This window comes from Lissotriton helveticus, chromosome 3_1 (genome assembly GCF_964261635.1).
Source record: "Lissotriton helveticus chromosome 3_1, aLisHel1.1, whole genome shotgun sequence".
NCBI classification, from domain to species: Eukaryota; Metazoa; Chordata; class Amphibia; order Caudata; family Salamandridae; genus Lissotriton; species Lissotriton helveticus.
Genome location: NC_136061.1, coordinates 794920476 through 794933395, shown reverse-complemented (window position 1 = coordinate 794933395; position 12920 = coordinate 794920476). Strand labels below are relative to the sequence as shown.

At 41.7% G+C, this 12920-nt stretch overlaps 1 protein-coding gene across 4 annotated transcripts in view; it reads left to right on the top strand.

Moving 5' to 3' along the window:
* SOX6 (SRY-box transcription factor 6) overlaps nt 1-12920 on the top strand; it is a 789572-nt gene that overhangs the window by 256344 nt on the left and 520308 nt on the right. For all 4 annotated transcript variants that reach the window (XM_078681028.1, XM_078681029.1, XM_078681026.1 and 1 more), the window contains one exon: nt 7714-7806. In XM_078681028.1, the coding sequence (XP_078537154.1) occupies nt 7802-7806 (5 nt within the window). In that variant the 5' untranslated portion in view covers nt 7714-7801. The remainder of the gene's footprint in view (nt 1-7713; nt 7807-12920) is intronic.

Below are 12920 nucleotides of genomic sequence, written 5' to 3'. Positions count from 1 at the left end.
TGTGGCCTCTCCATTGGGGCAGGGTTCACTTGATGTTTTTCTTATATGTTATAATTTACCTCAAAGGCGCCCTTACTCCTTTTGTGTTTACTGGCATGTGCTGTCCAATGGCAGTACTACTTTCACTTTCCACGTTTCTTAGAGTTCTATTACTCTTCACTTTCATGAGTCCCTGGAGGCAAAGTGTCATCACTTTACAAGTTTATCAATGTGCTTAACGGCAGTACTATAAATGGGCAGGTACTATCAGGTATGCAGTGCCTGCACTTCTTTAGTTTCGAAGGGATATTACCGACACTTCTCAGCAGTAAACAGGTATTCTGGGACAAGGAGGACCTCCACTTATATATTTCCATTCCATGCATGGCTTAATGCAATCATTAAGGAGTTCAAATTAACAGTCAATTGTTATTGCCGAATTTTGAAAATGTGCTTCACTTTACCCACTATTTCCGAATTTTAGACGTTCAGGTACATGTGATATTTAAAATGGTTTCATTGTTTGGAGAAAAACATACCATTTAATACAATGAAGGGAAAGGCTATGGTAAGTTCAGATAAACACCATTTGTCCTTATCTCTCAGCATTGTTTCTCTTGCCACACAATATTTCCAGTCATGCGGCAATAAGAAGATTCCGATCTAAAACAGTCTGAGAAAAAAATCGTTTTTGGCAGCTGGTGCATACACAGTACCTCCTGGCCTTGCTTTTGGAGGCCTGGCACACCAGAAGTCTCCTTCTGGCTGTTTTTCAGCTGTTTTTTCAGATGACTAACTCTATTGCGGCTGCCCACCTTGGAACCTGATAAAAGCCCGCACACGACTGTCTTTGAATCAGTCAAGACATTCATTTTAAAAAGTACATACAAGAATCTCGTTTACTCCATGTATGTTAAATGATAAGTTATTTTGAATGATTGCTTTCTAAAAAGAAATGCTGTAAACTTATTTATAACATTGATATTGACTGACTTCAAAAAGGCGGAGAAAGGAATTACCGAAACATTACTAAAGACGTTTCCTGTCCCCCCTTTGTTCCACCTCCCTGTTTAGAGTGGAAGAAGGCTGATGTACCCAAAGGCAGATACTCCATTGGCCTTAGGTGTGGCAAACGTCACTGTTGACGTTGCAGATGATGGTGATGGACTGACTTCCAGACCCACGGTGACCAGTCCCCCACCATTTTTGGTGGTGTTGCCACAGAGAAAGGCCAGGATGCCACAAATAGCAGCTTTTCTAAGGACAACTAACAGTAGATCCACCATATCAAGGACACTTGTAATGAGCTTTCTTGAGATGTACCACACTTGGATGTATGACGTTACAACGCATGCTTTTACCACGCATGCTGTTACAACGCAGTTTTTACAACACAAACCTTTACAACGCATAGCGCTTTGGGGTGCTGGATAGTGAATAGTTTAATTTACTATTCTAACTCCAGTCCCCGTGGACACTAGGGACGGTGTTGGATAGTAAATTAAATATATTCCCTATCCTAGAGCGCCCCCCAGCGCAATGCGCTGTAATGGTTTTTGTTGTAAAACCTGCGTTGTAAAAGCACTGTGTTGTAAAAGTTTTGTTGTAAAGGATGTTTCCCACCACACTTTGGTGTATATTTACACTGCCCAAATTCATTAGAGGTAATTCCACCTTTCAAAAGAGACATAGCGAAACTGCCATTTCAGAGACATAGTGAATATGCCATTACAAAGTGTTTCCCCTAGCAGCTCTTATCATGGTAATATAAGTGGGCTCATGAGAACTGCACTCCATAAACAATTCAGCCTGTTCTAATAAAAGTTGCCTTACTTCAACACCAACGCCACGCCCGTGGATCACACAGTGGGTATCAGTAGAAACTCGTACTCAGGTTCTCAACATATTTTTGCTCTCTTTCTTTAACTGTGCTTTCAAGAACAAGAAGAAGATGAGGAGGCAAAGATAGAAGAGGAATAGAAACAGGAAAAGTAAAAAGAAGAAATTGATGAAGAGGCAGACTGAGAAGAAGGAGAAGAAGACTAAGAAAAACAAGAAGATGAAAAAGAAGAAGCCCAATAGCAAGAAGATCCATACAATGCATTCCACAAAATCTGATCTCATTGAAGCAAAAGTCACATTAGGACCCTGGAACTCTAGATGGGCATGCATCTGTTAGAGTCCCATTAAGCATTACAGCATCAGTGAAAACACCACTGACCTCTCATATTTGGCCAGTAGTGTTCAGCAGGAAACAGCAGGGAAGAGAGAGGAATTACCAGGCAAATTAATTCCAGAATGACTAGTTTCTCTAGGAAAAGGTAGGAGCGCAGTAGGGAATATAGGAAATAAATATTTCTAGATTAATCTGGAATTGGAGAAAATTATTTTCTAGTCTAAATCACATGAGATGGATAACTACTAATAGGGGAACGATACATTCTCAAACCCATTTTGACCACACAGAAGCAACTTTATTTAGAAAAATAAGCAAGGAAAATTCCTGTTGTTACAAAGGTTTTCCCATACAGAATGCTGTAGGCTCAAAATGCTAACTGTAAACGGTATTCTTGCAACAAGCTGTTGCTAGTGTAACTCACATCTAGCACAGGAGTCGTACTCAAACAGTATAAAGCCTAAAGCTAATGTTATCCCAGTATTGTGCACCAGCTAGAGTTTCTTCAGGTCTGTTTTGGGAACATTTAGGAAGACTGGCTCGTTGTTGATGACGGCACCTACAGATTGTGATAGGTCCCAAAAATCCTCATATTTTTTGAAGGCCATACAATCAGCAGGTGCAAGGTCAGGTTGGATTATCGTTCTTAATATCAAACTTAAATTGCACAATTGGATTCTAAATACACAGACACGTCATGAACATTCATTCCATGCTATGCACTGGTCTCCTAGAGGATAATGTGAGGTATTTTCACTCTCCATGGTGACAGGTGTTAGAAACTGAGACTTAAATTAGACTGAAGTTGCCTGTGGAATGTTATAGTATTGCATACCCTTATATCACTGAAAGGTTTTATTGCCTACAGTGGATACGATTGCTATGTTTATTGCTTCGAATGTCTATGCGTTTGATGTGTATGGAAGATATGATATGCATATCACAGTAAGAGCTTCTATCTATCTAAAGATAATAGCGTGACCTTGGTGTGATGTGCAGAACCAATCACTAAAGTTGTTAAAAAGCTCAGGACAACACCATACATATAAGAAGGGTATGGTAGAATGTGAAATTTAATATGATTTTACAACTCATTTGATCTGCACTGAAGCCAAATGCTAAGGGAAGTTCTCCATAGTTCTCAAAAATATGACTTATTTATTTATTTATTTTAAAGTTTTATAGAGCGCGAACCAGACCTGTGAGGGTATCAGAGCGCTTTACAAGATTGAAGGGTGGTTTTATCTTATCTCCATTGACATATTTTGTTCAACTTAACCACTTTGCCAGTCTGGTACATCCTCTCTCTCATGCTATTACCTCTGCATTGTCTGCACTATTCCATAACTTATAGTGTCGAAAAATGAAAAAACCCTTGAAAACTCAGAAGGACGAAAAATTCTGACAGGCAATTGCACAGGTTTACAGAGAAGAATGTTTGGTGAAAAGGACTAGGGTCCTGTGCTCTGACCCCACTGCCACCAAACATCAGTGCCTTATAACATGTGAGAAAACAAAAGTAACCATTCATGAAGGGTGGGACAGAATATGGGAGCACCCAGTCAGGAGATGCTGCCATTCTACTGGAGGAGAAACAAAATCATACACACTAGGGCATCCCAATATTCCCCCAGGAGACTGGGTATGAAGTTAATCATATCACATACATACCATGAGTTGGTTTAAAAATCCAACCTTTATTTAATTAAACACATAAGACATACTTATAATGAGGCATACCAAAAGAAAATGTTAGAAAGGTTTTCTTTTTTATTTAAATAATACTTGAGCAACAAATATCACTACAGTATATTCATAATCTATTATAACAATGTTCAATCCAGGTCCAAAATAAAGCATTGTAAAGAGCACAGCCAACCTACAATAATCACAACAATCAATTTGTAATGTGTTTAGTAAGGATAAATGGGGATCGATATATCCACCTAACCCATCACAGAATTTCTGACTATAGTCCACCCAAGATCGAAAATGTACTTGCAAATGGTCAAAGTCGAATAACAGAAGTTAGAGAGGATGTACTGTTGATTGTCTGGTCTCAGATGGCTAACTAATTTTCAAGATTATCTTCCGGACTGAGTGATGAAAACAAAGCCAAAAGATCAAGACCCTGTGGAACTGGACATCATCGAACGCTAAATCATGACCTATTTATAAAAAATCAACATATCCCAATGTTTCTAAGTTTGAAAAGCAGAAAGTTCTGCAATCTTTCAATAATTTACAAATGCAATAAAGAAGAATCCGACCGGCACTAATCTCAGTAAATGGGGAACTATACGTACTGAGAGTATTTATAAGTGACTCCACTCAGGAGCCTATTGTTTTCACGATGGAGGAGAAACAAAGTCATTGAGGAGCGTTCCTCAGTAGTTTCTCACGATTCAGTTCCTTTCAGCAGAGGACTCCAGGAGAAGCCACAACTCATAAAATGGAGTTGACTATCAATGAGAAGCATTCCTCACTTCAGAAGGTGGAATATTGTTTGCTCTCTTATATATGCTCATGTAGAAGATGTTATATTGTAGAATGTCTATTCTCATTGATTAATATATAGACTTTGAAAGTCTAATTCTAAAACTTAGTTAGCTTCCTTAGTCATTTTTGCTGTTATAGGAACTATGCTGAGTTACTGATGAGCCATTTGATCTTAAACGGTCTCTGGAAGATACATACTAAACTTTGCACAGATAGTTGCATGGTGCAGAGAAGAGCAAAGCAGTGCAAAACATCACTTCTATTTACTTGATGACTAAAGCTAAAAGTGCATCGAAAGTTGTGCGGCACTGCTTAAGTGTCTCCAAAGCCCTTAGTACATTTTTGCTTCTATTAATTTTGAGTAAGTCAGTGCACATCTATGGAGCGAGTTCTTGTTGGACCTAGACATTTTTTTTAGCTGTGATTGTTACTTGTGCTGCCTAACTTTGCCTGTGGAACAGCAATTATGGCCAATTGTATAACTTCCCACTTTAGACCCTCATTACATGTTGTCACACCAATTTACCAATTACACTGTGGATGGTACTCCCAGGTTAAGATATTGGAGGTGTTCTAGGTTCTCACTTTAGGAAACTGGAATAATTGCTGGAATCAGTGATTGTGTCATTCTAGCCCATTTTCTCCACAGATATTTTGACAGGTGTTTTCTGGCAAATTGTGCATGTTGAAAAGACCGAAGGTGCAGTGTTCCCACACAACTTGTACTTCTAAATAATAATAAATAATAATAATCCACATTTGTAAAGTGCACAACCACCCGTAAGGGTCTCTAGGCGCTGGGGGACGTCGGGAAAATTAAGCAAGCTATTGCCAAGAGTCACATGGTGCTGGGGATCGAACCGTGATCCCCAGATTCCGGAGTCAGTCGCCCTAAAACAGATGGACCTTCCACTTCAAAGACAGTGCTAATGAGCACCTTAATATCATTTTGCAGGTATGATTGGTTTTCAAATTCACATTAGGTGCCTATTTTGGCAACAAAAAATATTATTGGTAAAATAGAATAGCACACAAATAATCTGGTTTTGTTAAATATAAACAACTGTGAAATATGATCCTTTTATCAATAATGAAGAGGATATTTTTCTATATCCAATTTAATCTTTTGGTGATAAACTTGTTTATAACTATTAGTTTTAGAACAGTGGGACCGGCTTAGATAATAGTTTTGCTTGAATTCACCACCATTACAAGTATGATCTTGCATTTTCTTGTCCTGAGCTAGCCTGGTGTTATCTAGCTGGCTCGCGCTAGCTGCATATCTACTGCAGGCATCTGTACTCGGAAGGGAAAGAGCAGCTTGCCCGCGACGCTGTGGAATTGTTCAGCCAACTTCAGAAAAACACTACAACTGCTCGTGTGCTACAGGGTCACGTGCAAGATGGGAGGGACCGTTCACCTGCTGCAGGCTCTAGCTACATTTTATTTAGAAGGTTGCATGAGGTCCACGATCTGTTCAGAGGCCAAAAGGAGTGGAAATACTCCAAAAACTGGTGCAGCTAAGATGTGTCCTTTTAGCTCTTTTATAAAAGGGCTAAAATGGTGAGGCAACTCAGAAGGCATGTAGGATCAGACCATTTCAGCACAGCTAGAGTCAGTATTAGTCAAAAGTCAGCACCTATCATTGCTACCTCCTTTAATTCAGTGCTCTGCGGTAGAGTATACCGGAAATGGATTTACACACTTTTACATCCCAATGTTAACTATTGTTTATTATAATTTTAAACTATAGCACATTAATGTACCTTAAGCAAGAAAAATGTGCTTTCTGCTGTTTAACACATGAGAGCTAAAAATAAGAACATATTTCAATACAGTGCTTAATTTCTCTGTTTTTGATATTTATTATAATATATTATTATATTATATATGTGGAGAGGTGTGGCTCACTGGTTAGAAGCGGCAGACCCTGAAGCAGAGATCGGCCCGGGACCAGGGTTCAGTTCCCGACGCGGCAGGGTCTTGGGTCAATGTCCGCGGACTCGATAATTCTCGCCGAGGTGCCTTCGCTAACCATGGGTCCCACTCTGCAACTCTGGGCAATAGCTTGCTTAATCTCCATAACGGCCCCAGCAGCGCCGGGGATGCCTGGCTTCACCTTGGAGGTGCCCAGGAGGGACCATCTAGCAGGGAAAGCCAGGACGGGTTCCCCAGCGGGATACAGCGCCAGGACACTCCGAGATGGAGTAACAGTGCGCTTTACAAGTATACTTACCTACCAAAGTGCTGTAAATGTCTGGTGATACTATTAATCAATTTAAAGGTAATCAATGTGTTGACTGAAGAACAACGGAAAGCACAGCTGACTTTGCCAGGACATAATATGAAGCTCACATCAGGTGTTCTAACTCACTGAGCGTATAAAGGTGTGCACGAGCCAGGATTCCTCTTCTGCCAAAGGATTGCTTGTCATGCCTCGGCCACATCCATTGCCTTGTTGGACTATGGTGTAGATCTGACATTGTGAGGTTAGTAGATGGGGTTCTCTCCCTCACTTCGTCATGGAAGTAGGACATGAAGGGGAAATTCAAAGACACAGTTGAATGACTAACATTTTAACCCATGGCCTGAATTCAACGAACTTGGTAGCCACCATTTAGATATTGCTTGAAGTGCTTTTACAAAGAACACAACACTCTAAATGTACATTATCATTTATGCACTTAAATTAAATAATAATTCATTACTTTAATGTATCAACATTGCTGGTTCGTTTATCTCACTGCAAACCAAATAGAGGAGAATTTTGGACTTAGAATATTCTGTATTGTTTTAACATTTTCATAGCATTTTTGTAACCTCTGCGTGTTCCTCCTTTGCATTCTTGGTAACTGGGTCAACATACTCAATGTATCCCGCCAAAATACTTGTGCATCTCTTCAGAATTAAAATAAGTGCACTTTCCAGTTCAGTTTTTGATCTTATCTCCTGAGTAGACTCATGGTCAAAGTGTGTTTGCATTATTTTCTCATAAAATGATAATCTTGACCGGTGTCAGACTGGCTGTATTCAAACCTGGAATTTTCATTCATCCACAGATAAGATACAACACAGGCAACAACACTGCAATCTTCCCTACACTACTTCACCAATGCGTCTCCACCCAGATAAGGAGGGATCACATCAATGAGGTAAGAGGGTGGTAAACCCCATAATCAAAGCATATTCAAAACCGCTAAAAGGTGCAATGACATACTACCGCCAAGCTGCTTCAGTGATGTGGTTGGACCAGACCCCGCACAGGGGATGAAATATGGGCACAGTTAGAAAAACCATCATTGATCTTGCGGTGTATGCAGTCACCTTCTATTAAACTCATTTCAACACATTATCATTAACGCCAGTCCACATACGGTGCCACAATAGTGGCACGCACTATGGCCCTGATCCACAAAGGCCCTCTGCACTCGTGGCGGAGGCCCCACAGTCGTGGGGGAGTCTCCTTACTTTGGGCAAAATCTCCACATGAGAATTCTCATTGCGGAGATCTTCCAGAGTGGAGAGACTCTCCCCAAGACTGCGGGGTCTCTGCCTCGAGTGCAGAGGGCCTTTATGAATCAGGCCCATGGTGTTTTCTGATTCCTTCACACTATACATTTATGTATTGCACATTCATTAAGACTTTGTGTGGTCAATCCGAATGTGAATAGGCGAGGAGGGGAAGGAAAGGAAAATGAGTGGTGGGAGAAAGAGGGCGAAGGGTAAGAATGGAAGAGTGAGAGAAGGGAAGAGGTTAAGGAGTCAAAGATGCTGAGTCCGCGAGATTTAATCAATGGCTGCACTGGTGATTTTCAGTTTGAGAATGATATGAGGATTACACATTGTTTCAGTTGTTGGGTGATGGTTTGTCATCTCAGACAGAGAGAGGGAGGGGTGAGTGAGTTCCAGTGGCTTGGGACCTCTAGAGCAAGTGTTTTGCCTCCAGGGCTTTCATTGGATTGTCTATGAGCAGAAATGAGAATCGTGTTGAAAAAACTTAGTTTTATGGTTAGAACTGGAGTTGCACTGGTACTAAAAATAGGGCTGGGCACTTTCAAAGGTGGTTTATATTCGCAGATCATGACCATGGGCAAAACAATGCTTGTGTCCACATGTTTTGGGTGCTAAATGAAGCATTTTAAAGACTGTAGAGTCAGTGGCATTGGTGGAGACTAGATGCACATGTTTTTCCACTGTAGCTAGCCTCACGGTTCTCCTGATTCTCATCTTCAGGTTAATTAATCCAAATTTCACACTCAAGTTCCCTAATCTGATTCTGCTTGCCACCCTTAGGTCTCTCAGTCCATGCCAAGACAGAGTTTCTGCTCATATTTAGAGATCCTCTTTTGCCACTGACCGTAAGACTCATGCTCCTCCATGGGTCTGAAGACTTCTGTGCACAGTAAGAATCCTATGGGCCCTGCCCACACTAATGTCCTGAGGCTCTATCTTATCCGTAGTTGTTCTCCAAATACTTCCAAGTCACCCACAACACTCTTAATCTCATTTCCACTCTTAAGTCCCCTGAAACACCTACTAGCTCTAGGTGCTTTGGAATCCTTCTCACCCTCAGACCCAGTTGATCTTGCTCACTCTTACTTAGAAAAGTCAATGATTTCCTCAGGCAAGTAAGGACCAGGCTCATCATAAGAGTCCATGAAGCCTCTGTTTACTTTCAGCTTCACTATTGCTCAGCTCATCTCAGTACCCAGAGGCTTCTGCTGACACTCAGAACTCCAATGGTCTCCTCACTCCCAAGGGTCCAGAGCCTCCTTCTCACTTTCAGATACCCAGCAAAGGAACCCTAAGGATCCTGGTGGAACTTTGTGCTAAGACTCTCGCATTCTTGGTGCAATTGCAGGATGCTTATAATCCAAACCAGTGTTTGGCATGGGCCAAGGGTACCACCAACCCTATCTTCACCAAGCAGACTTGGGGAACTGTTTTATATATGGGTGAAAACAGTTAATCTTGGTGCAGCAAAGAGAGGGATTTCTGAGTCGATGCAATAGTAAGTAAAGGCACCAGGGATCCAAGGTTCTGGCTCACTGGTAAACTCAAATCTTAGTGCTGTAAAATGGATTTGAGGATGACCATTCAAGATCTCACAAAAAAACAATTTTTTAATAAAGGTATACTGATTTTATGACCCTTAGAACCAACTTATATAAAAAAATCTGTTCCAGTTGGTCCCAGGCCAAGCAGTCTTTCAGATTTTGTGCCATATTTGAAATTTTGGATGGCGGTAAACTAAAGCAAGTTCTTTCTCCTTTGTGTACAGTCCAGTCATAACGTATCTGAGCATCCCATAATGATTGCATGATGCACAATAACTCCAGACAAGCATCAGTCAGTCAGAGTTATTGCTGATCCTTCAGCTGCTTTGCCAGGGCTGAAAGGTTAGAGGGCATGCCTAGTTGCCACATGAGAGCCACTGGTCATAGCCTGGTCTTCTTTTGCCTTGCTTCTTGTGGGCCACATGTTCACCTATAGAATCGTGCTCATAACAGTGGGGTAAACACAAGGTGCTCCCCTCTTATCCTTTCTAAATGTTGTTAATCCAAACAAGACACACAATCGCCTGATCTACACCTGCTACCTGGGCAGTGGTGGGGTGCACTCCAGTAACATGCTGTGGGACAAATGAAGCATAAGTCAATCAGCAAGGTCAACAACCATTTACAATGACAACCCACCACCTTGAAACTGTCTTGGTGCATCATCTACACATGTAGAATACTTTAGTATAGGGCCTCATATCAGCTTGTACTCCAGCACACTCACTGACAACATGCACCGCATACTCCAGGGAGGTGGGAGTGGCAGATGACACCGATTTATCAGGTAGGTACAAAAGACACTATTCCCCAACATGGTGTATTGTTAAATAGGCCTCTTCTCCTTGACTTGAGATCAGCACCCACCAGCCATTAGTGTCAAGGCATGGTCATGGGGGCGGTAGCCACACAAGTTAGAAAGAGCTTTATTTGGTTGAACACCAGCAAGGTTGAACTAATTGTAGAGCACAGTTCGTGGTGAGGTGAGGAACTGTGACATTGGCCTCCTGTGGACAGAGTGGATCAGAGGAGTACAGTGCCCAGTTTACATGCAGGCTAAGAGTGTGATGCACTGGCAGTGCTATTATTACATATGGGATGCACAGGATAGGAATGTGGGACACTGCCGAGTTAAGTGCATATAGGTTATGGGGTGAGGGCAAGATTGATGTGCAAAGGTAAAGCTGAAGGTACATTCAATCATGGTTGTGGTGCACCGACAGAGCTGTGCATGCATAGGGGTATCAGCAGATCACGGTTGAAGTGCATTGGTAGGTCATGCACACTGCTATATGGTTCCCACTTTTTAAAATACTCCTGTGTCATTGTCCACTCCTTATTAGAAATGGACCAGTTTCTTCTTCCCGTGAAATAGTCTGTTCCTGAGTGCCCTTCCAATGTTTAAAAACCTACCTTTCCCACATACACCCTTGAGGAGGATTGGTCCTGGACCCACAGAGAGACCTGGGCACACTCGCCCAGGGTCATTCTTGTATCTGGTAATGGGAATTGTACCCTTGCCGAGCATGAGCAATCTCAGAAGCAAGCCACCCTCTGAGCCCAAATTACTCCCTTTCGCACACCTGGGGTAAATTAAGCAAAGATGAGAACTGTATCGCCTGTGCTTTGTAAAGCGTCCATGCTCGTACCTCAGCCAGTGCGGACATTGTCATGGGTGATGGTGGGGTCACTTTGGCATCACTATCTTCCTCACAACCAAAGCTATGACCTCTAGACATATTGCAAGACTTGCAGCAGTATCAAGCTAGGAACACAGAATTTAAGATAAGAGGAGACGAGATAGCAGCCACTCACCTCCTATACTCAGAAACTTCATCCCGGCCAGGTAGGCTACACCTCTTGCGTTCTCACTTTATAAGGAGCGGAACACCATTCACTTGAGTCCTCACTGCCTCACAGCATACCTTTGCAGCTGCAGGAGACCACCGGGCTGTATTACTGTCCTGCTGCTCTCTGGTCTGCCTCTCTCTCTTACTATGGGCATCCCCACTTTATTCCACCAACTACACCCATTTGACAAATTGTACTATCCTGCCCCCTGCTTTAACTTGTACCGCAATATAGACTCTCCTCTCTCTTACAGCACACTGTTGCTTTATACCTAAACATGTGGTTTATAAGCCAAATACATGCATACATACATACGTTCACACGTACACACATACAACAAGGTCTCTGTGTTCTTCTTTGACCACATCCTCTCACTCGCTGCAATGGCTAATACCTTTGCAAAGTAATTTTTGGGTGTTATCATTCAGTGCTCAGGAACATTTTTCTCCCCTTTGCTACCAACTTCTGCAACACAGCATACATTTCAGTACTGTCACATGCATTTTGCCAGTTGCCTTTATTTGGGTATTCCAGTGTCCATGATACAAGAGACACATACTTCGTGCCATTCCTCTTTTCCCTTCATTAGTAGTGTGTCCCATCTTTTACGGTGGCCCTCCCTAAGAGTCGGCCATATTGTGAAACAATGTGTCTCCTCTCTTTAATATATTTTTAATCACCTCTCATTCTGGCCGCCAAAGACGTTGCTGCTACTCCTAAACCTTTGACAATGACGTGTTAAGGAAGCTTCGCCAGCACTTAGAATCCAAGTGTGGTAGTAGCAATATTTCATTTAATAAATTATTTCATGTGTAAGTATTATAATATGCTATTTAATTGGCTAAAAAGTTTACTTCAGTGGGTAAATGAACACGAAATCATAGGATTCCAAAAACATCACTACTAAATATTTTAGCTGCACAGCTATACATTCAGTTGAGTTATTTTGGAAGGTTGGTCAATGGAACGAAGTGTTGGTGCATACATTCCTAGTGCAAAGCGGAATAGATAGTGGTTTTGTGCACCATGCTCTGGGCAGTCATGAAATACGACAGCGAAAGCGGTACCCAGCAGGTTTGCGAGCTTCGACTGCAGACCAGATGACTTGTACATCGTTCTACTCCTGCTCTGTTTGAGCTCATCTCCAAGGCCATTTGTCATCCACTCGATGCACGAGTTGCCTAAAGATCCTAATTGTTACAAAATGTGTGCCTAGTCAATACATTGTGAGAAACAGAAATGAATATATTTTGAGATCAAGCTGGAAAATCCACACCATGGCAATTTTGAAGGCCAATCTTGATGATTGATAATTGCCAATAAGGAATGTTCATGGTGTGGCTCACCATTATTTTAGG